The sequence below is a fragment of the Bombina bombina genome, chromosome 8 (genome assembly GCF_027579735.1).
Source record: "Bombina bombina isolate aBomBom1 chromosome 8, aBomBom1.pri, whole genome shotgun sequence".
Lineage (NCBI taxonomy): Eukaryota > Metazoa > Chordata > Amphibia > Anura > Bombinatoridae > Bombina > Bombina bombina.
This window is the reverse complement of record NC_069506.1, coordinates 113,833,548-113,857,223: the sequence shown is the minus strand read 5'-3', so window position 1 is coordinate 113,857,223 and position 23,676 is coordinate 113,833,548. Positions and strand designations below refer to the sequence as shown.

Here is a 23,676-nt window from a genome sequence, read left to right as displayed (position 1 = left end):
GCCCAAAAAACTACGGGCGACGGCAGAAATATACGCGCGTAACTTCTAGGTTACGCCGTATATGTGATACCAAACCCGCGCAAATATTGGCGTCGCCGGCTTTTGCGGGCGACGATTTTTATCGGATGGACCCCCTGTTCTTCCTTAGTGTGGGAATGCGTCTGCAGTAAGCTAGTGTGTCGTGTGGCCTGTTCCAAAACAGAAGCAATCTCTAGTGCTTTATGGAAGGTCAGGCTCTCCTCTGTCAAAAGTCGCTTTTGAATAGATTCTGTATTGATACCCATAACGAACTGATCTCTAAGGGCCATATTCAGATACTCCCCAAAAGCACAGGGGCTGGCCAATTTCTTTAAACTGATTGCAAATGTAGATACAGTCTCTTGTACCCCTTGGCGCCTGCTATAAAACTTGAACCGCTCAGTAATCTTTAATGACCGTGGCTGGAAATGCTGTGTTAAGATCTGTATTATTTCAGACAAAGACTTGGTGGCTGGCTTTTCTGGGTGTAGCAGATCTTTTAGAATCTCATATGTTTTAGCACCAATAGTTGTCAGACAGACAGCAACAGACTTAGTATCTCCAATGTCATTGGCAAGTAAATACTGCTGTAGCCTTTCAGTCCAGGAAACCCAGTTATCTGTGTCAGGGTCAAATTCTTCCAATGCTCCAAATACAGCCATTATAGCGTGAGTTTGTGGTAGTATACTCATCGCCAGATGTAATGTCCTTACATAGAAAACATTAACTCTTTATATGAATGATGCACTTGCAACTTCTAAATGTAAACTGGCACTTTATTTACTGGATTACATAACAAGGTGCTCCTGTAGATTTGCACATAGTAATAGGGATAGATACACATATATAGTCCTTCATAATGAAAGGCTGCTGCACTCCTTATATTAGCAGTCCTGTACACTGTGTATGCAGCACTATAGTAATCCAGGGTAACTTATAACTGTATAACTGCAATATAACTTATAACATGTAACTGAGTTCTTACTTTTCCTGACTGGCTGATGCTGTATCCTCTGCAGTGATCTGTAGCTGACATTACACTATTATTATTATTATTATTAGCACTTGTCTGATCCTGAGGTTCAGTCCTTGTACTTTATAACTGCATCACAAACTGTCACAAGATGGCTTCTCTGAACTGTTCTGATTCTAAACACAGCCCACTTGATGACATCATCTTTGTATGGAAGCCTCAATGTGCCATCTAACCAAACCAGGAAGTAAGCACAACACTACACTTCTTTTCTCTCCTTTTTCTTCAGTCAAATAACTGGGGTTGGAGGGAAGGGAGGTGATATTTAACAGCTTTGCTGTGGTGCTCTTTACCGCCTCCTTCTATGCTGATGGGGATAGAACTCCATGTTAAAATTTTCCCTGGTACCCTTTGGCTGGGAGCATTCTAAAAGACAGCTTCTGGTGTTTTTCTCATTACTTCATTGCACTACTTGGTGTCAGGAATAGCAGGATGCATCTGAGGCAGCTATGTGGCATAGAAGGGAAATTGGTTAAAGGGACATAAAAACTCAAAGATGTGAGATTCAAAAGTATGCTTTGTCAAGGTTTTCTATCAGATACTTACACGCAAGCTGAATGAAACAATGTTACCTATATAACAGCAATCAACTGGTGTGATTAGAAAGCTGAGCTACTGTATATCATCTTAAAGTATATCCTCTAAGGTCCAAAAAAAACTTAATATAACCTTATATAGATTAGTTTCCTTTTGATAACTGCTGTCTGTACCATTGAACATATACATAATAAGACCCAGGAGTGGAAGGAATTTGTTTGCTTCCATGCACGCTAACGTCAAACTTGTTTATGAGAGTGCGCTTCAAAGGGTCATGAATGTTCTTTGCAGTTTACAAGTTCAGTAATATAGGTGCAGGCACTTTGAAATGCACTGTCGTAAACAAGTTTGGTTGAGTTTGCATAGAGGCGTGTCCCCTATAAAAACCTGGTCACAAAGACACAATCTTGTTGAAGGGTCTCAGGACTATACAAAATAGCATTTACAGTTTAAAAAAGTTATAAAACAATAAAAATACTATTGTGTTTTGCATAGGAACTCATAGTAGCCACAACTAAAATAAATATTGTTTAAAACAATAATTGTGAAAGTTGCAAAGAGACCATATAGCAATAGAAAATTTGTGCTCAGTCTGCCCATCCTGACAACCTAGGGCGCGATTACATATACGGCGCAGGCTTCAGCGCAAGCACTGCAACACGTGCCACCCGTAATTTCACCTTGCACATCGGGGTATTACATATACCCCGCCGGCAGCTCATAAAGTGCTGTAAGTCTGATAAACTAGCAATGTCCAGAAATGAGCGTAAATACAAATTTCTGGAGTCGCCAGTGACTTATGGCCCTTTAGAAACTGCCGGCACCTAAGAAAAGTAAAGAAAATTACAAATCTCCCGTAAAAGTCTAACACACCTCCCAAAAATAAGCCCGACACGTAAAAACCCCTATATCCGCAATACCCCCTTTTAATACTAATAATAAATGTATAAACCCCTAGACCGACAACCCCCCACAATGCAATAAGCCTAATTAAATTATTAACCCCTATATCCGCCATCAAGCCCACACCGCAAGTAATAACTAAATTATTAACCCCTAAATCCGGCATCAAACCCACACCACAAGTAATAGCTAAATTATTAACCCCCATATCTGCAAACCCCAACATCGCAAACTACCTATTAAAACTATTAACCCCTAACCCGCAATAAACCCATTAAAACTATTAACCCCTAATCCGCCATTAACACACAACGCAAAAAAACATTAAAACTATTAACCCCTAATCCGCCATTAGCCCACAATGCAATAAACCCATTAAAACTATTAACCCCTAAACCGCCAAAGCCCACAACGCAAGAAACCTAACCCCCCCCTAAATGAACCAAAATTACCTAATTTACAAAATTCTAAAGTTACTATTAAATTAAAAAACCTAACACTAGTTTAAAAATACAAATAAACTAAGTATAAATTAAAGGGACACGCTAATCAAAATTCTGGAGTAGACTGTCCCTTTAAGCTACAATTACAGAAAATAAAAAAATCTAAGATTACAGAAAATAAAAAAGAAAATTACCAAATTTTAAAAAATGATACCTAATCCCTATGAAAATAAAAAACACCCCCTACTCTAATAAACTACCAATAGCCTTAAAAGGGCTTTTTGCATGGCATTGACCCAAGATATTCAGCTCTTTTACAAGAAAATACACAAAACCCTCCCAACAGTAAAACCCCACACCCACCAAAGCCCCCCAAATAAAATAATCTTACACTAAAAGCCCTAAACTACCCATTGCCCTGAAATGGGTACCCTTAAAAAACCCTAAGTCTAAGCCCTAGGTTGCTACTCACCATTCCTGAAGTCCGGCGGAGAAGGTCCCGTTCCAGGCGGTGAAGTCTTCTTCCAAGCGGCGATCTCTTCTTTCTTCTTCCAGGAACCAGCCTGCGCGGAGTGAAGGGCGGAGCTGAAGACCAATGACCGCGGTCATCCTATTGGCTGATTTGAATTTGAAGACTCAAATCAGCCAATAGGAATTCAAGGGACGCCATTTTTAATTGCGTACCTTGAATTCCTATTCAGTGTGCGGTGAAGATCTCCTCCACGCTCCATGGCTCCACGGTCGCCGGTCTTCAGCTCCGCCCTCCGCTTTGCGCCGGCTGGTTCCTGGAAGAGGAAAGAAGAGGTCGCCGCTTGGAAGAAGACTTCACCGCCTGGAACAGGACCTTCTCCGCCGGACTTCAGGACAGGTGAGTACCACTTGGGGGTTAGACTTAGGGTTTTTTAAGGGATTTTTGGGTGGTTTCTTTATTTAGATTAGGGATGGACTTTTCTTAAAAGAGCTGTTAATCTTAATGCCCTTTTAAGGGCAGCAAAATAGCTAAATGCCCATACAAATGCCCTTTTCAGGGCAAGGGTAGTTAGGTTTTTTTAGTGTTAGGTGCTTTTATTTTGGGGGGTTTGGTGGGTGGGGGAGATTGACTTTTAGGGGGGACTTAGACTGTTTTGTGTAAAAGAGCTGTTTATCTTGGGGCATTGCCCTGCAAAAAGCCCTTTTAAGGGCTATTGGTAGTTTATCAATAGATTAGGGGGTGTCTTTATTTTGGGGGGCTTTTTATTTTCATAGGGATTAGGTATAATTATTTAACTATTGGCAATTCTCTTTTTTTATGTTATGTAAATTTAGTTTTATTATTTTCTGTAATTTTAGATTAATTTATACTTAGTTTTTTTTTAATTTTTTAAGTAATGCTAGTTATTTTTTAATTGTAATTTAGTTTTAGTTTAATTCATGTAATGGGGTTAGTTTAGGGGGTGTTAGGTTAGCGGGCTTAGTGTTTAACTATTTGCATTGTGGGTTATTGGTGGATTAGGGGTTAATAGATAGATTAGATTGCGTTGTGGGTTATTGGCGGAGTAGAGGTTAATAAGTAATTGCAGTGTGGGTTTGATGGCGGATATAGGGGTTAATAGTTTAATTAGGCATACTGCGTTGTGGGGGGTTCTCGGTTTAGGGGTTAATACTTTTATTAGTTGCAGTATAGGTTTGATGGCGGATATAGGGGTTAATAAACTTTATTAGTGATTGCGGTGGGGGATTGCGGTTGACATGTAGATAGATATTGCGCATGCGTTAGGTGTTAGTTTATATTTTACAGGCAGTTACGGGAGTTACGGTGCTTCTATACTCAGCGCAAGGCCTGCTGCAACATCAGTACTATTTGTGACAATCACGACAGTAAAGTGTGACTTACAATCAAATATTAAAAATGAAAAAGAACACTCATTTGTAGATGTTGGTGTACTTAAATTACTTTTCCTGCAGATCCCCATAGCTGATCATGATATCGCATAGTCAACATATCTACATATGTATATGTAGCCATACATATGTAAATGAGTGCCCTGTTCCCAGAATACAGCCTCTACAATAGGGATGAAGGGAGCTTTAATGAATCAATACCATGTAATGTAATCTCCTGTGGCCATTTCAGAGTGTTAAACACATGTGCAAGATAATAGACTGTTTGTAAATAGCCATGAAATAGCGTTACATTTGATTAAGAGTTAAAGCCAAAATAAAAGGAAATGTGGTGGATCAAATACTATGCACTCATGGTTTAAATAAGGATTATGGTTTTATATTTTCCATTGATTGCTATTAGGATTACCTTGTATAATAATTTTTATGACACTAGATGTCAGTATTGCATTTTAATGAATCTCAATGGCCTAAATAGATACTAAGTTTTCTATACCGTCAATATTGTGAGAATTTTGTTGCATTTAGTATTTCTACCACAAGATGTCCGGAGTGCATTTTAACAGGCAATTGACGGCTAGATTTAGAGTTTTGTCCGTAACGACCCGCGTAGCTAACGCTGGCTTTTTTTCCCCCGCACCTTTTAAATACCGCTGGTATTTAGAGTTCACAGAAGGGCTGCGTTAGGCTCCAAAAAGGGAGCGTAGAGCATATTTACCGCCACTGCAACTCTCAATACCAGCGGTGCTTACGGACGCGGCCAGCTTCAAAAACGCGCTCGTGCACGATTCCCCCATAGGAAACAATGGGGCAGTTTGAGCTGAAAAAAAAACACCTGCAAAAAAGCAGCGTTCAGCTCTTAACGCAGCCCCATTGTTTCCTATGGGGAAACACTTCCTAAGTCTGCACCTAACACCCTAACATGTACCCCGAGTCTAAACACCCCTAACCTTACACTTATTAACCCCTAATCTGCCGCCCCCGCAATCGCTGACCCCTGCATATTTTTTTAACCCCTAATCTGCCGCTCCGTACACCGCCGCAACCTACATTATCCCTATGTACCCCTAATCTGCTGCCCCTAACACCGCCGACCCCTATATTATATTAACCCCTAATCTGCCCCCCACAACGTCGCCGCCAGCTACCTACAATAATTAACCCCTAATCTGCCGACCGGACCTCACCGCTACTATAATAAATGTATTAACCCCTAATCCGCCTCACTAACCCTATAATAAATAGTATTAACCCTTAATCTGCCCTCCCTAACATCGCTGACACCTAACTTCAAGTATTAACCCCTAATCTGCCGACCAGACCTCGCCGCTACTCTAATAAATGTATTAACCCCTAAAGCTAAGTCTAACCCTAACACCCCCCTAAATTAAATATAATTTAAATCTAACGAAATAAATAACTCTTATTAAATAAATTATTCCTATTTAAAGCTAAATACTTACCTGTAAAATAAACCCTAATATAGCTACAATATAAATTATAATTATATTGTAGCTATTTTAGGATTAATATTTATTTTACAGGCAACTTTGTAATTATTTTAACCAGGTACAATAGCTATTAAATAGTTAATAACTATTTAATAGCTACCTAGATAAAATAATTACAAAATTACCTGTAAAATAAATCCTAACCTAAGTTACAATTAAACCTAATACTACACTATCAATAAATTAATTACATAAAATACCTACAAATAAATACAAATAAATAAACTAACTAAAGTACAAAAAGTAAAAAAAGCTAAGTTACAAAAGATAAAAAAAATAATTACAAACATAATAAAAATATTACAACAATTTTAAGCTAATTACACCTACTCTAAGCCCCCTAATGAAATAACAAAGCCCCCCCAAAATAAAAAAATGCCCTACCCTATTCTAAAATTAAAATAGAAAAGCTCTTTTACCTTACCAGCCCTTAAAAGGGCCTTTTGCGGGGCATGCCCCAAAGAATTCAGCTCTTTTGCCTGTAAAAAAAAACATACAATACCCCCCCAACATTACAACCTACCACCCACATACCCCTAATCTAACCCAAACCCCCTTAAATAAACCTAACACTAAGCCCTCTGAAGATCTTCCTACCTTATCTTCACCACACCAGGTATCTATCACCGATCCGTCCAGGCTCTGAAATCTTCATCCAAGCCCAAGCGGGGGCTGGAGATCCATCATCCGGCTGAAGTTTTCTATCAAGCGGCAAGAAGAAGTCCAGAAGAGGCTCCAAAGTCTTCATCCTATCCAGGCAGAAGAGGAGATCCGGACAGGCAACCATCTTCATCCAAGCGGCATCTTCTATCTTCATCCGATGACGAGCGGCTCCATCTTGAAGACCTCCGGCGCGGATCCATCCTCTTCTTCCGACGTCCTAAGTCCGAATGAAGGTTCCTTTAAATGACGTACATCCAAGATGGCGTCCCTCGAATTCCGATTGGCTGATAGGATTCTATCAGCCCAATTGGAATTAAGGTAGGAAAAATCTGATTGGCTGATGGTATCAGCCAATCAGATTCAAGTTCAATCCGATTGACTGATCCAATCAGCCAATCAGATTGAGCTCCGCATTCTATTGGCTGATCGGAACAGCCAATAGAATGCAAGCTCAATCTGATTGGCTGATTCAATCAGCCAATCAGATTTTCCCTACCTTATTCTATCAGCCAATCGGAATTCGAGGGACGCCATCTTGGATGACGTCATTTAAAGGAACCTTCATTCGGACTTAGGATGTCGGAAGAAGAAGATGGATCCGTGCCGGAGGTCTTCTTGCCGCTTGATAGAAGACTTCAGCCGGATGATGGATCTCCAGCCCCCGCTTGGGCTTGGATGAAGATTTTCGGAGCCTGGACGGATCGGTGATAGATACCCGGTGTGGTGAAGATAAGGTAGGAAGATCTTCAGGGGCTAGTGTTAGGTTTATTTAAGGGGGGTTTGGGTTATATTAGGGGTATGTGGGTGGTGGGTTGTAATGTTGGGGGGGGGGGTATTGTATGTTTTTTTTACAGGCAAAAGAGCTGAATTCTTTGGGGCATGCCCCGCAAAAGGCCCTTTTCAGGGCTGGTAAGGTAAAAGATCTTTTCTATTTTAATTTTAGAATAGGGTAGGGCATTTTTTTTATTTTGGAGGGCTTTGTTATTTTATTAGGGGGCTTAGAGTAGGTGTAATTAGCTTAAAATTGTTGTAATATTTTTATTATGTTTGTAATTAATTTTTTTATTTTTTGTAACTTAGCTTTTTTTATTTTTTGTACTTTAGTTAGTTTATTTATTTGTATTTATTTGTAGGTATTTTATGTAATTAATTTATTGATAGTGTAGTGTTAGGTTTAATTGTAACTTAGGTTAGGATTTATTTTACAGGTAATTTTGTAATTATTTTATCTAGGTAGCTATTAAATAGTTATTAACTATTTAATAGCTATTGTACCTGGTTAAAATAATTACAAAGTTGCCTGTAAAAATAAATATTAATCCTAAAATAGCTACAATATAATTATAATTTATATTGTAGCTATATTAGGGTTTATTTTACAGGTAAGTATTTAGCTTTAAATAGGAATAATTTATTTAATAAGAGTTCATTTATTTCGTTAGATTTAAATTATATTTAACTTAGGGGGTGTTAGTGTTAGACTTAGCTTTAGGGTTAATACATTTATTATAGTAGCGGTGAGGTCCGGTCGGCAGATTAGGGTTAATACTTGAAGTTAGGTGTTGGCGATGTTAGGGAGGGCAGATTAGGGGTTAATACTATTTATTATAGGGTTATTGAGGCGGAGTGAGGCAGATTAGGGGTTAATAATTGTAGGTAAGGTAGCAGCGACGTTGGTGGCGGCAGATTATGGGTTAATAAATATAATATAGGGGTCGCGGTGTTAGGGGCAGCAGATTAGGGATACATAGGGATAACGTAGGTTGCGGCGGGTGTGCGGTCGGCAGACATGGGGTTAAAAAAATTTATTAGAGTGGCGGCGATGTGGGGGGGCCTCGGTTTAGGGGGTACATAGGTAGTTTATGGGTGTTAGTGTACTTTAGAGCACAGTAGTTAAGAGCTTTATAAACCAGCGTTAGCCCAGAAAGCTCTTAACTCCTGACTTTTTTCTGCGGCTGGAGTTTTGTCGTTAGATTTCTAACGCTCACTTCAGCCAAGACTCTAAATACTGGCGTTAGAAAGATCCCATTGAAAAGATAGGATACGCAATTGGTGTAGGGGGATCTGCAGTATGGAAAAGTCGTGGCTGCAAAGTGAGCGTTAGACCCTTACCTACAAGACTCTAAATACCAGCAGTAGCCCAAAACCAGCGTTAGGAGCCTCTAACGCTGGTTTTGACGGCTAACGCCAAACTCTAAATCTAGCCGATAGTGTATTAGGATAGGTGATTCTAGAGTTATATTTTTAGTAATGTAGAATGAAAAGTGATTGGATATTGGAAACTATTTAAATGTTCGTGATACACCTGTGTAAATAGGCATTTTTAAGGGTCATGAAGATCTGAAAATCTGTTTGGGATTTTATTTGTAATCAATTTTATTAAAATGTTCAACTTCAACCTTCACTGTTCTTCTTGTGATGACCAATCAATATCATTCAAGGGTGCTATAAGTGGCCCTTAAGACTTCAAAAGAGCAACACTATACTTTGAACCCTGCTCTTCGACCCACAGCAAAAGTGGTTAAAAAGGGAAGGAGTATTTCAATGCATCACAAATGGATAAAAAGTGTTGAGATATATTAATTTAATCATTAGAGCTGGGATGTCCAATCTTATCCACTGAGAGGCCACAATGGAACATATTTTAGGAATGATATTAGTTGTTCTCTGATCCAGATGAAATTGTATTGTAAAGCAGAAATCTATAAAGTTTGTTTAATCAACTGAAAAATAAAAATAAATCTTGTTTGTTTTTGATATCATTTATTGTATTCACTATACCATTTATCTTTATTAAATAATACACATTTTGCTATTTGATATATTACATAGTAAATAAAGGACTTTCTGTACATAATATTCAATCATTTATGACAACCCACTTGCTTCTTAAAGCCTCCAACTGTAGCAAATGGGTCACCAGGTTGCAAGGAATATACCGGTATATCCTCACAAACTTAACTTTTATTCAACACAAATAATTAAACAGTTTAGATAGTTGTACAATACATAGCAAGCCATGCTTTACACAATATGCAGCATAAACTGGAGGGGTCCTTGTGAAGGAGGGTAGACTTTATGAGGTTTAAGGAAATCTAGAGAATAGAGAGAAGTGAACAATATTACTTTATTTCCAATATAACATAGTAAGAGAATTTTTCTTTCACGTAATATTATTGGACAGCTATTCAGCATTAAAGGGATATGCACTCCATTTTGTTCTATTATCCATATAAAAGGTTAACAGCAGGGCCGGACTTGGAATAAAAAGCAGCCCTGGAAAAATATGAAGAGCAGCCCTGATTTCTGTTGAGTTGGTAGAATGCACATGCCTCATTTTTCTAGGATTACTGGGACACTCCTTCCCCAATATTTATTTCAGAATAGTTATTAAGTAAAAAATGTCAGATTGATGTTATAGAGCAACCCTATAACCTAATTGATCTATTAATCACCTCTTTAAATGATAGTTTTCCAACCCCAGCTAATGCAGCCCACTGGGAAATCTCCTGGTAGGTCAAACCGGCCCTGGTTAACAGTAAAACATATTGAGGTAATCTTTGTGAAGTAAAAGCTGCTTAAAGGGACAGTCTATGCCAAAATAAACTTTCATGATTCAGATAGAGCATGTAATTTTAAACAATTTTCCAATTTACTTTTATCACCAATTTTGCTTTGTTCTCTTGGTATTCTTAGTTGAAAGCTTAACCTAGGAGGTTCATATGTTAATTTCTTAGACCTTGAAGGCCACCTCTTTTCAGAATGCATTTTAACAGTTTTTCACCACTAGAGGGTGTTAGTTCACATATTTCATATAGATAATACTGTGCTCGTGCACGTGAAGTTATCTGGGAGCAGGCACTGATTGGCTAAACTGCAAGTCTGTCAAAAGAACTGAAATAAAGGGGCAGTTTGCAAAGGCTTAGATACAAGATAATCACAGAGTTTAAAAGTATATTATTATAACTGTGTTGGTTATGCAAAACTGGGGAATGGGTAATAAAGGGATTATATATCTATTAAAACAATAAAAATTCTGGTGTAGACTGTCCCTTTAAATGTAGAAAGAAGCTAATATAACAATATCCCTTGTATACTTTTTGCTAATACTCTTAGAATACTCTGGGCTTGCTTCTAATGCTCATTGGCTTCCTGCAAATCTGTATTGGTTAATAAAGTTTTCATTAGCATATGCTGCAGTATTTGTTTCATTTCAAATTTAAATTATTTATGTTAGTTATTTTTACATTTTCAGGCCAAAAACAAGTCAAGTTTAAAAGCTCTTTCATATGGAAAATGATGTAGTACAATATCCCTTTAAACAAGCAGAAGACTGCTTTATGTAAAAACTATGATCTGACATAAAAGAACAACTGATAAGATTTCTCATTGTTGTCAGACTATGAAGGAATGTGCTATATTCATGTTATAAGATGTATACAATATGTTAATCTGTACTAAGCCATATGGAATTCTGCTATCCCCTGATCTAGGAGTATATGTATAGCAATATTTCACATCACACCCGACCACTCATGTAAAATTCCTTTATTCTGTCTTCCGATGTCAAATTACTAAATATTATTAGAATTATGTCCAGCAATCTATTCATCGTATACCTCAAAAAGAATCGGTTCCTTAGCAGTGATTTAAATTCCCAGCAACATTGTCACATAATAGTGGTAATTTAAAGTGTAAACAATCCAGCAAGGGAATCTTATATACAACCTCCTTCCAGCAAACATAGAGTTAATAATAGTTTCTCTTGTTTCTGGGCCAGCCAGAAAACCGGAGATATGCAAAATACTGTAAAAAGCCCATAAAGACAAAATCATATTCTTAAAATCAAGACGCAAACTAAAGTATACAGAAGATTAAATGAAGAGATACCTGAAAGGATCATTGTAAAACTCACATATTAACCATTTTAAAAATAGAGTGGAATATTGGTAAGCTGTGGTGCTATTGTAGACAATTTGTCTGTGTGTAAAACACGTTTAAATTCTGAGCTATCAAAAGGAGTAAGCGCCATTATTAGTATTGATTTGTTGCCATGTTACGTGAGAGTCAGTAACTAACACACTAAGTCAATGACAAGACTCCCTGATAAGGTTCATTACTAAAGGCCTAATCATAAAACCATATCAATGTATGCGGTAGAGTTAACGCAAGAATGCGTATTAACTCCTTCGCTGCCAGGTGGAGTTGTAATAAATAGTTACGTGTTGCAGCTAAAGGGTTAAAAAAAAATCCATATAAAAGCAGAATTTTCTGGAAGTATTGTTTTCCTCCCTGATCTTAATGTTACAGATATAGACCTGCCGCAGAGCAAAGAGGCAAAACTAGTGCCTAAAACTTCCCCCTTTTTATAAACAGATCTGGAATCTTAGCAGTATTTTAGATGGAGTTTAATTTATCAGTTGTAATAAAAGGGACAGTCTAATCAAAATAAAAACTTTCATGATTCAGATAGGGCATGCAATTTTAAACAACTTTCCAATTTACTTTTATCATCAAATTTGCTTTGTTCTCTCAGTATTCTTAGTTGAAAGCTAAACCTAGGTAGGTTCATATGCTATTTTTAAGCCCTTGAAGACCACCTCTTTTTTTGAAGGTATGCGAGTTTTTCACAGCTAGAGGGCGTTAGTTCATGTGTGCTATATAGATAACATTGTGCTCACGCCCGTGGAGTTACTTATGAGAGGGTACTAATTAGCTAAAAGGCAAGACCGTCAATAGAAACTGAAATAAGGAGGCAGTCTACAGAGGCTTAGATACAAGGTAATCACAGAGGTAAAAAGTATATTAAAACAGTGTTGGTTATGTAAAAATGGGTAATAAAGGGATTATCAATCTTTTAAAACAATAAAAAAATTGGAGTAGACTGTCCCTGTAAGCAACACTGATCAGCATGTGTATGTGGACTATATTTAGAAATCTTTTACAAAAATATATATATATATATATATATATATATATAATTGGAAACATATGTATCAGTTTAAGTATGACTTTTTTTTTTTTTTTAGAAAAGTATGAATTTTCTGGAGCTGGGATGGCATTGAATTCTGGCCTAAATTCTGCAATTTTCTGGCATAGATTTACTATCTATAGAACAGTGAACATAAAAACACAGCAGCAATCTGGATTTTACATTACAGAGAAGAGCTTATTGTGAACTACAGAACTATAGCACGTCCTACCATGGGGGGAAAACAAACAAACCTGGATTTCTGAAATCTAGTAGCTAAAGTGATCATATGCTACCTGGTACACTGTACTAGATTATGAACCTTCCAAAGGTAGCATCAGGATGCACTGTACACCTACCTTTAAAGGAACATGACACCTACAATTTATGTTTCACAATTCAGATAGTGCATACAATTTTAAACAACTGATTTACAAGTATGATCAAATTTGCTTCATTCTTTTGGCGTCCTTTGTTAAATGAGCAGCAATGTACTACTGTGAGCTAGCTGCACACAATGGGCGAGCTAATGACAAGAGGCATATATGTGCATCCACCAATCACCAGCTAGCTCTCAGTAGTGCAGACGTAAACTGGAAAGTTGCTTAAAATTGCAATCTTTATCTGAATTATTAAAGTTTGATTTTGACAACTAAAACCACACACAATATTGTTCCAAGTGGCGATGCTACCAAAACTGTAATTACAATGTAGTCTGATCACTTTTGTATGGGGAAAAAAAACACACACAAATAAGTTAAATATTTAGGACAACTTTCCTCTGTCTAGCAATGAAAAATGTAGCTCAGATATTCTCAGTTTTTCCCAATTGGGAATAAGTGCAGCAATATAGCAATTTGGAGGACTAGATAATGTTTTTCCGTAGGTTTATAAATCTTCCTGAAACATTGTGCTTTGACATTAGGTAGAGTTATGTGGTAGTGCAGTAGAATATCTGATGAACATATGTCCAGGTTCTACTGATAGCTCTTCCATGACCTACAGTTGATCAAGGACCAATTTATTGAACTTTTTTATATTTGTCAGTGGTTTTTCATCATCTCCATGGCAATATGTAGCCTCTTCTGATAAGTATTTATACTAGAGAAGGAATGTCCAGTCTTCTTCAAAGTTGGGTGTTTTGAGTAATTTTTTGTCCTCTTTCTCAACTATCTACAAGAGTGGCTGAAATGAACGCTTCTCCGGCTCAGTTTCTCAGGGTTGTTAGATGCCATGTGAGAGAATTCACGGAAAAATATCCATATAGGTGGTGTCACCTGAAACGCAATAGATAAAAATAAAAACCAAAGAAAAAACATAGACCTCAACATATCTTTAAAGTATCTCAGAAATAAAGACATTAGAAGACCCCAAAAAAAAATCTTAAAGGGATACTAAACCCAAATTTTTTCTTTTAATATTCGGATAGAGCGTGCAGTTTTAAGCAACTTTCTAATTTCTCCTATAATCAATTTGTATTCGTTCTCTTTGCATCTTTATTTGAAAAGCAGGAATGAAACTTAAGCCGGCCCATTTTTGGTTCAGCCCCTGGGTAGCTACATATAGCCACAAATCAGCAAGCGCTACCTAGGTGCTGAACCAAAAATGGGCCGGCTTTATAAGCTTACATTACTGCTTTTTCAAATAAAGATACCTAAGAGAATGAAGAAAAATTGATAATAGGAGTAAATTAAAAAGCTGCTTAAAATTGCATGCTCTGTCTGAATCATGAAAAAAAAAATAGGTTTAGTGTCCCTTTAAGCACAAGCCTCTTTGTTCTAACACACACACACACACAACTGTATGTCTCCCATCTCTAGCGGCATTGACATGTTTGGCTATTGGCACTCTGGTTGGTAATAGGAGTCTGTTGGCTGTGAATTAAGGCCCTGGCTAGGAATAACAGTAAACTAATGAAGTGCAGATTGTTAGGAATTAATTTGTTAAAAGGAGATAACTGTGAAGGGTTAACAAACAGGTGTCGCATTAACCTTCTCATCATGATGAGGACTTCTATAAAGAAGGCTATAGAAATTGTGAGGATCCCATTGGTTACAAATGGACACCAGCTATAATATGTAATTATCTTCATTAGAGTAGTCATCCCTTTAAAAATAATTTGCAGTTAATGTGCTTATTGTGTTGATACATGACTACCGTTGTAGTTATGGGAGTCTACATTATGCTAAATGCAGTGTCATCTTTAGAGGACACAGGTAGATAAAATCCTACAACTATGTAGTGAAATAGTTAATGACCTATTTTTGAACACTTGTTCAGGGGGAAAAAAAGCTGAACATTTAGAGTTAAAGCTGAATTATTTGCTTTTATAGTTTGCATCAATCTGAACCAACAATAAAATGATAGCTGGCGCTGGGAAGATCTGATGCTTATTTCATGACAAACTTTTCATGTGAACAAGTGACATCATATCAACCTTACAATGTAATCAGATTTTCTGTTTGCCAAGTGACTCTTCCGGTCTCTGAGCCCTTGAACCAACTTCAAATTGCTGTAAAGAACAATTCCGACCTGACATACTGCACTCAGAGTAGGGATGCCACCTCCGCCATGTAGGCTCAGGAGCAGCAATGCACTACTGGGAGCTAGCTGGTGGTTACAGATATATGTCTCTTGTCATTGGCTCACCAGATGTGTTCATCCAGCTCCCAGTAGTACATTGCTGTTCTGGAGCAGTCTTTAAAGGGACATGATACCCAAATGTTGAAACACTTGAAAGTGATGCAGCATAGCTGTAAAAAGCTGACTAGAAAATATCACCTGAACATCTCTATGTAAAAAAGGAAGATATTTTCCTCAAAATATCCAAATTATTCACAGCCCATTGTAAAGGACTTTAAGCAGCCAATCAGTATGCCTGTCCCGGGACCTGCAAGGGAGCGTGCCTCATGCACATTCATGTTATTTTTCTATTCAGTTTAAGGAAGTTTACTATGAAATCTCATGAGATCACAGTTAGCACTGCTGATGCTGATTGGCTGCTGTTCATTTCTCCCTTCATTTCTTCCATTTTTTTTTTAACCTGCAGCTGGGAAGTAGCTGAAAGATAACTTTTTACAGAACACTTACTCTGGTGAGCTGAGGAATTTGTGAGGTAAAATATCTTCCTTCTTTACATAGAGATGTTCAGGTGATATTATCATGTCAGCTTTTTACATTACAGTTATGCCACATCACTTTCAAGTGATTTAGCACATGGGTATAATGTCCCTTTAACTATGGTATTGATCACAAAAAAAACACCATTAAAGTCTATGGGAATTTTGTAGGTACATCATTTGATACGTATTTCAAAAGGATTGTGATTGACCCCTTAATGTTTAAGGTTAAACACAGAGGAGTTTTGTTATTGCACTGTTGATTGCATATAAACCATCAGAGAATTTTCTTTTTGTACTTGTATGTCCCTTTAAAATATGATTTATGTTAATGTTAATCATTAAAAAATATCCCTTTACTGGCTTCATCTAACCTCCAGAACAAAACATAAAATCCTCACTCTTACTTTTAAAGCTCTCAATAACACTGCTCCACCCTATATCTCCAACACTGTCTCCAGATACTCTCCCTCCCGCCGTCTCCTTCGCTCTGCTCACGACCTCCTCTCCTCCTCTCGTTACCTCCTCACATTCCTGTTTACAAGGCTTCTCCAGACTGGCCCCTATTCTGGGTAACTCTCTGCCTCGCTCCACAAGACTCTCCCCTAGTTTTCAAACTGTCAAGTGCTCCTTAAAGACTCTACTGTCCAGGCAAGCATGCAATATACACTAACATTTTCTTATCTTAGTTCATCTTCCCCTTGATCCCCCTTAGCAAGTAAGCCTACGAACCCTGCTGCTTTGAAAATACCCTTAATGAGAGCTGATTTACAACAGTGGAACTCTTGTCTCCCATAATTGTTACTTTGTATATTAGACCCATGTTTTTTAGTGCTGTGGAATCTGTTGGCGCTCTACAAATAACTGTTAATAATAATAATTATAAGGAATTGTTAGAGGACAAAATAATGCTGATGCACTTATGATTACACCCATGTGATATTAGTTAGATATTAGCAGTATGTTAATGTGTTACAAAGTTTCATGAAATAATAGGTGCTCTTAAAGTGAAAGTAAATCCTAGCGTTTGTGAAACGCTAGGATTGACCATTGGAACAAATAAATGGGACTTTCATTAACGAAGTATAAAATATTTTATGCAGAAAGCTCCTTTATTTGTTTCAATCGTTCGCCGCACTGAGCAGCTCAGGCCGTTTTCACCTCTTAACCAGTAGCCATGCCGGAAATTCGGAGCCAAAGGAAGACAAGACGGATTTCTCGCACGGCTATTGGCTAAGAGGTGAAAACGTCACCTTTCAAGCAAAACAGCGTTCTGCCGTGGGCTGCCTTCGCATCTCAGTGCGACAAAGGCTTGAAACAAATAAAGGAACTTTCAGCATGAAGTATTTTATACTTCATGATTGAAATTCCCTTTTATTTGTTCCAATGGTCAATCCTAGCATTTCACAAACGTTAGGATTTATAATCACTTTAATGTGAACTATGGTTAGCAGAATGATTTTATGACAGTTAATAAATAGGTTGCTATGAATTACTGCTGCAGTCTTATTATATAAAAAAAAAAGTATAAAAGAACTCAGAAATCGTCTAGTGCGTGTATGAAAGCAGCATTTAGACATGATACTTTATTTGGCCTGAATAACTGAATATGCCTACGGCTGTTAATGTACTGCACTACCAGTTGTGTATGTTCACTGTTTATTAAAGAGAACTCCAGAAATCTGTATTGATGAAGCCTTATGTTTATTTTTTTGTTAAGGGGGACATTAAGTTAATTTTGACTTTGTTTCACAGTTTTGTTTTGTCTTGTCTTTTTAAGTGAGTATACCTGGGCTGAATATAGATATTTCTTGTTTTTATGTCAGTGGAAACGCCATCACTGCTTTTGAGATATCTTACTGCACTTTTAAACCTTGCAAATCAGATGCACAATAACAATTATCACTAATGCGGTGACAACTCTTATTCATTTTTCCCCTTGTGCTTTCATATGCGAGAAAAAAATAATAAAAAAAAATATATATATATATATATATGTATATATTAGGATAGGTAATTATAGGGTTACATTTTTAGTAATGTAGAATTAAATGAGATATTGGAAACTATTTTAATGTTAACAATACACCTCTGTAAATAGGCATGATTAAGGGTCATGAAGGTTGCACATTTGTTTGGGATTTTCCCCCTATAATATATATATATATATATATATATATATATATATATACATACACACACACAATTTTATTTTTTTAATATCCATTTTAATGAAAAAGAAGAATGACTGCAAACTGCCAGCTCTTTTGTATGCAAGAAGTAATTATCAAGCACATCTTGACAGTGCCTTATTACCTCATCTAAGCAACATGTCATGCAAGAGTTGAATAATATTTTTTTCTAGAAATGTGTTGTAGAAATGGCTTGTGTTAGAAAGAGATAATACAACTACACACACAAAGCAAACTATAGTCTCAGCCTTAAGGTATATTAAATAAGCCAGACAGCACGGAAATAACACAAAGCAGAGCAGGGTAAGAGTTGGAATATGATTTTATTAACAGTTTTATAAAGACAGATTGAAGGAATAAGAATATTGGAATTTGAGATCACATATACAAATATATAACCTCAAACTCCATTGCTAGAGGTTTAAACCCATTGCTACTCTGGCCCTGAGATGAGTCACAAGGTCCTTGTGGGAACATTGGGTTTATAGCACAGCGATTATGACATACAATATTCACAGATTACATTGAGAACAAGCAAAATAAAAAGAAAGAACACCAAAGAGGTGATAGGAAGAAGTGAAGAGTATTTGTATGTGTTAGTCTATTTACAGCATTATTGTGCAGTGTATTGAACGTCTCATGCGCATTTGCTCCCTGACATTTCTCTTTGGGTGGGTGTATCCGAGGACTGGCTGAAATGTACCACTTTTCAAAGGCATCCTCTAGTATCTACCAGTAATTTTATTCATTCATTAACAGAAATAAATGTTTTGTCCCAATTCTAATTATAACTCAACTTCTCAGAAAGTCCACAAAGCTGGCCACAAATGGTGGCACTTTCTTTTCTATAAGATTCAAAAATAAGACTCCAAAAATGACTCTTCTAACTGAAAAGTAGCATTGTTATATCAAAAACTCTGTGGGTTTTATTGGTCACAGACAGCTACTGTGTTTTTAGTATATCATGTAGCTTTAGTGTATTCAACTAATAATCACTCTAAACAAAACTATATCTATAGTCATAATAAACTCAATAGAAACGTCTAATAGTTAATGATGTATGACAGTAAAAGTGAGAAAATACAGGTAAAGTAACAGCATGCCTTCTAAATAAAGGGACCAAATTCAAGTTGTTTCCTAAAAAAACAAGGGTTCTACATATAGAAGACAGGTAGGCTCATCTGTGAAACATTATGGTAAGACAAAAACTCTTGCTCAGCAGTACGCTTGTGAATATATATATAGCGTGTAAAAATGCCAGATTGAGGGGTACGGTCAACCCTGTTAGCATATCCTTGCCAAGAATCCCCTGTTTCACTAGACACACTCTTTGCAGGAAAAAAGACATATGCAGATGTGCTACACAATCTATCAGAATTCCCTCTATTATATATATATATATATATATATATATATATATATATATATATATAGCTTCTTCTTTTTTTTGAACACCGGCACTTTTTTTTTTTTTAGAAAAAAAGCACTATATATATATGTATATATACACATATACAGTATATGTTTCATACTTAGATTGTAGACTTTAAAGGAAAACACTGAGCAAATACAGTCTTGTCCATACCACAATGCTTCTTTATATTGTTACGAATTTTATATTAACCATTTCTTTGCTACAGAATTGTTCATCATTGACTTGTCCTGATCCCTTTAAATAGTGAATTTCAGTATGATTGTTTGTTAACATTTCATGCTGAGTTCTTGTGTTGTACTGTGATGCATTTACAAAATATAATATTTATTAATCTTTTATAAAACAGCTAAGAAATCATTTATATCAACACTTAAAACCATGAGATACAAGGCTTGCACTTAAAAAAAATTCCAGCTGTTAAAACCACTATAATGGTTATATTATTTGTTGCCACCAACGAATAAAAAAGCTGTTGATCAGAAAAAAAACACATAACATCCTATAATGAAAATAAATAGTGCAGCAAACAAATCCCCACTGCCATATCTTATAAAAGGAGTTTATAAAATGTGCAGTCTAGCAACACACAATTCTGAAAGTCTTATGATTAAAGTGATTTAATAATCCTCATCATTTAGGTTACTACTTAAAGGGACACTTAGTTATATCTATTTTAGGCAGAACACACAAGTTTGCGCAGATATAATAAAATACATTTTCCCATAGGTATAGGCTGAATGGTTAATTATTATTATTTCTTAATCCTGATTAAAATGATCTAGAGGAGTTACATAGCATAAGTCAGGGTACACTATTTGTGTAAAATAATGTGCTAGTGTTACGTTTCCTACTAAGACCAAAAAGCACATTCTATAACCTAGGTTTTCAAAATTATGCAAGTCAAATAGCGGGGGTCTAGGCAGTTTGAATCATTTAGAAAACAGGTTACAGACTTTTTTTTTTGGATTCTCAAGGGATTATGGGACAAACAAAAATTCAACACATAGCAGTAGTTAATGTCCCTTTAATAAAGGATACCAAGAGAATGAAGCAAATTTGATAAGAGGAGTAAACTAAAAAGCCTTAAAATTGCATGCTTTGTCTGAATCATGAACATTTAATTATGGCTTTACTGTTTTAATATATTTTTACTCTAGAAATACAGCACAGATTTATCTATAGAGTCGTGATAACCAAATGAATTAAAGGACCACTCAATGCAGTAGAATTGCATAATTAACAAGTGCATAATAAAGGGACAATGATTTAACAACACCTACTCTGATTTTCCAATAAGATAATTTTTTTCGGACAAGTCTATTTTTTCTCCAATTTTCTGGCCCCTCGTATCATGTGACAGACATCAGCCAATCACAGACTAGATTGCGTATACCCTGTGAGAAAATGTGACTATAAAAAGACGGTGCAAAATTTGAGAATGAAAGTAAATTGCAAAGTGTCTTAAAACTGCTGCTCTTTCTGAATTATAAAGGTTTATTTTAACTTGAATGACCCTTTAATGACCACAGTCGAGCCAGGGTTTAAAGACTTTTTGCAGTATAATTAGGTCAATTAAATTATCCCAAAGGCTTCTTGTTTGTGCTCCGGTGCTACACCACAACACTGATAATACTCATATTGATGTATAGTTTTGGATATTATAATGCTTCTACAAGCTGGAGGAGAAATATATGGATTTGTACTATTAGAGGAACATGCAGGTAAAAATAGTGCACGTCTTGGAATGTGACATGTGACGCGTTGCAGGAAATACCGCAACAGATTTCCATCTGATCTGGACATATCTTCATCAGGAGAAACATCACTTGTGTTAGGTTTGATGCATTGTTTTTATATGCGCTAATCGTTTGTAGATGGGCTATTAGTTAACAAAAATATAGATCTGTCAGTATAGATTTTGACCTTCATGTACCCCTTTAAAACATTGGTGTCATGGTGCTTTTGCAATTTAATTAATTTTATAGAAACTTAAAAAAAAATAATCAATGAAACAAGTGTTTTGGCAATAAAATACATATAGAAGCTGCATTTCAGGAGACGTATTTAAAGGGACAGTAAACACCTTGATATTTGTATATTATGTATAATGAAACAACTTTACAAGATACTTTCATTATTTATTTTCTCCCCATTTCATGTAATTTAGCTCTGAAAATTGAGCAATATCTAACTGCAAGAACTTAAACTGCACTCTGCTAACTTCTTAAGGCTGATTTTTCTATATATCTTTCCCTTATTGGCTTTATGAGATAACTGCTAAACAATGCACTATATACTAATACTATAGTTTGTGCAAGCCTTGTTGTCTGCAGACTAAAGCTCAGATTAGCTCATCCAAATAAGGCAAATTGTGGGTGGAGTTTGGCTTTTGATAAATAAATACAGCAAAAAGGATGTTAATATATTTTAAAATCAATAAAGGGATATTGTACACTATATTTTTCTATGCATACATGTTTTGTAGATTATCCATTTATATAGCACATCTGGGAGTGTTTTTGTAACTATGTATAGTTTTGCTTATTTTTTTAATGACACTGTGCTGATTTTCAGACTCCTAACCAAGCCCCAAATTATCAGATGAAGACCCAGGTCTACAGATTCCAGTTTCTGTAATCTGTCTTTTCATATGTAGGGAAGGCTCTTTCTGCTTTCCCAGCCCTTTTCACTGGGTGTCCCAGCCTAACCTCATCAACAGTGCTAAACTGGGTGCTTCTATGTAAGTTTTTAAAATGTTTTATACTAGGTTTTAGATCAGTAGCTGTGCATATTCTTCTTTATAGTAGTGTCTATTACATGCAGTCATATGAAAATTGGTGTACACTGTCCCTTTAAGACTTGCCGATATGTTGATTTATAGCAACACAACATAAATGTCTTTACTGCCCATTTAAGTACTTAACACTTCTGTGAACAGTCAGAAAATATAAGAAGATAATAAACAGTCCCCAAATGTTTTTTAAAAATGAATTGTATAAGAGGCCAAAAAATCCCTTTGAAAAGAAAAAATGACAGATTGTTTATATTATAAGACAAAAAAAACACTATAAAAGGGTTCCAAGTAACAATATCCGTTGATATATAGAAAGGTTATTGCACTCCCAAAAGAATATTGTGGTTAAATGCAGTGTGTATTATGTATATTGTACTATTAACCTACTTCTGCCACAAAGTTTTCAGAAAAGTGTAAAAAATTTGGAATTGAGGCTTCAAATCTGTTAAAAAAAAACAAAACAAACAAACTGATTTACAATATATACTACACAAATTAAATAGAGGGTAAGGGGAAAAGCTACAGAATTTTCACAAAAATATTTGTTTACAAATAGAGGATTTTAAACCTTTTTTTGTCACAAAAGGTGATAAAGTTTAAGCTTTCATTAGCTTTAGTCATTCTCAACTGCTCAGTTATTTATATAAGATATAATAAATAATGTATCAAAAGAAAAAAAAATCCAATGCTGGAGAACAAAAAAGGGAAAAAGTACAAAAAAAAATAAATCACAAAATCACATTTACACAAACAAAACATATACATAGATAGATCTCCAATACTGGAAAGAGGAAAAGTGCACAAGTTTTTTGTTATTTTCCCATTACATAGAATATACAGCTTTGAAAAGAAAATGTTAACCCCTTCACTACTGTAGAGGACAACCAAAGTAAATTATACCCCTTCTTTGACAATAAAGGATTGATTCCTGACATGATAGGCCGCATCTGGGTGTTGACTGTGGTTTACAGTTCGTATCTAGCTTTTCTCAAGTACATCCTCACCTGCCAAAAAGGTATCTAATGATAGGCAGACTGTAAACTCCTTTACTAAGAGTGAAAAATCCTGAGGAAGACCCAAAGAAGAAAAAAACGGTCATATGTTTAGACTTCCAAGATAGCACCTTTTCCCTTGTAAATGAGGGAGTCCTGCTGGTCTATAGTTCGTATGAGAAGC

At 36.1% G+C, this 23,676-nt stretch overlaps 1 protein-coding gene across 1 annotated transcript in view; it reads right to left on the bottom strand.

Moving 5' to 3' along the window:
* Window positions 1-9,732: 9,732 nt before the first annotated feature.
* Window positions 9,733-23,676, bottom strand: part of ACAP3 (ArfGAP with coiled-coil, ankyrin repeat and PH domains 3) — a 302,744-nt gene continuing 288,800 nt past the window's right edge. The window contains 2 exon segments of the mRNA XM_053690978.1: window positions 9,733-14,213; window positions 14,215-14,237. Coding sequence (XP_053546953.1) covers window positions 14,130-14,213; window positions 14,215-14,237 — 107 coding nt within the window. The 3' untranslated portion in view covers window positions 9,733-14,129.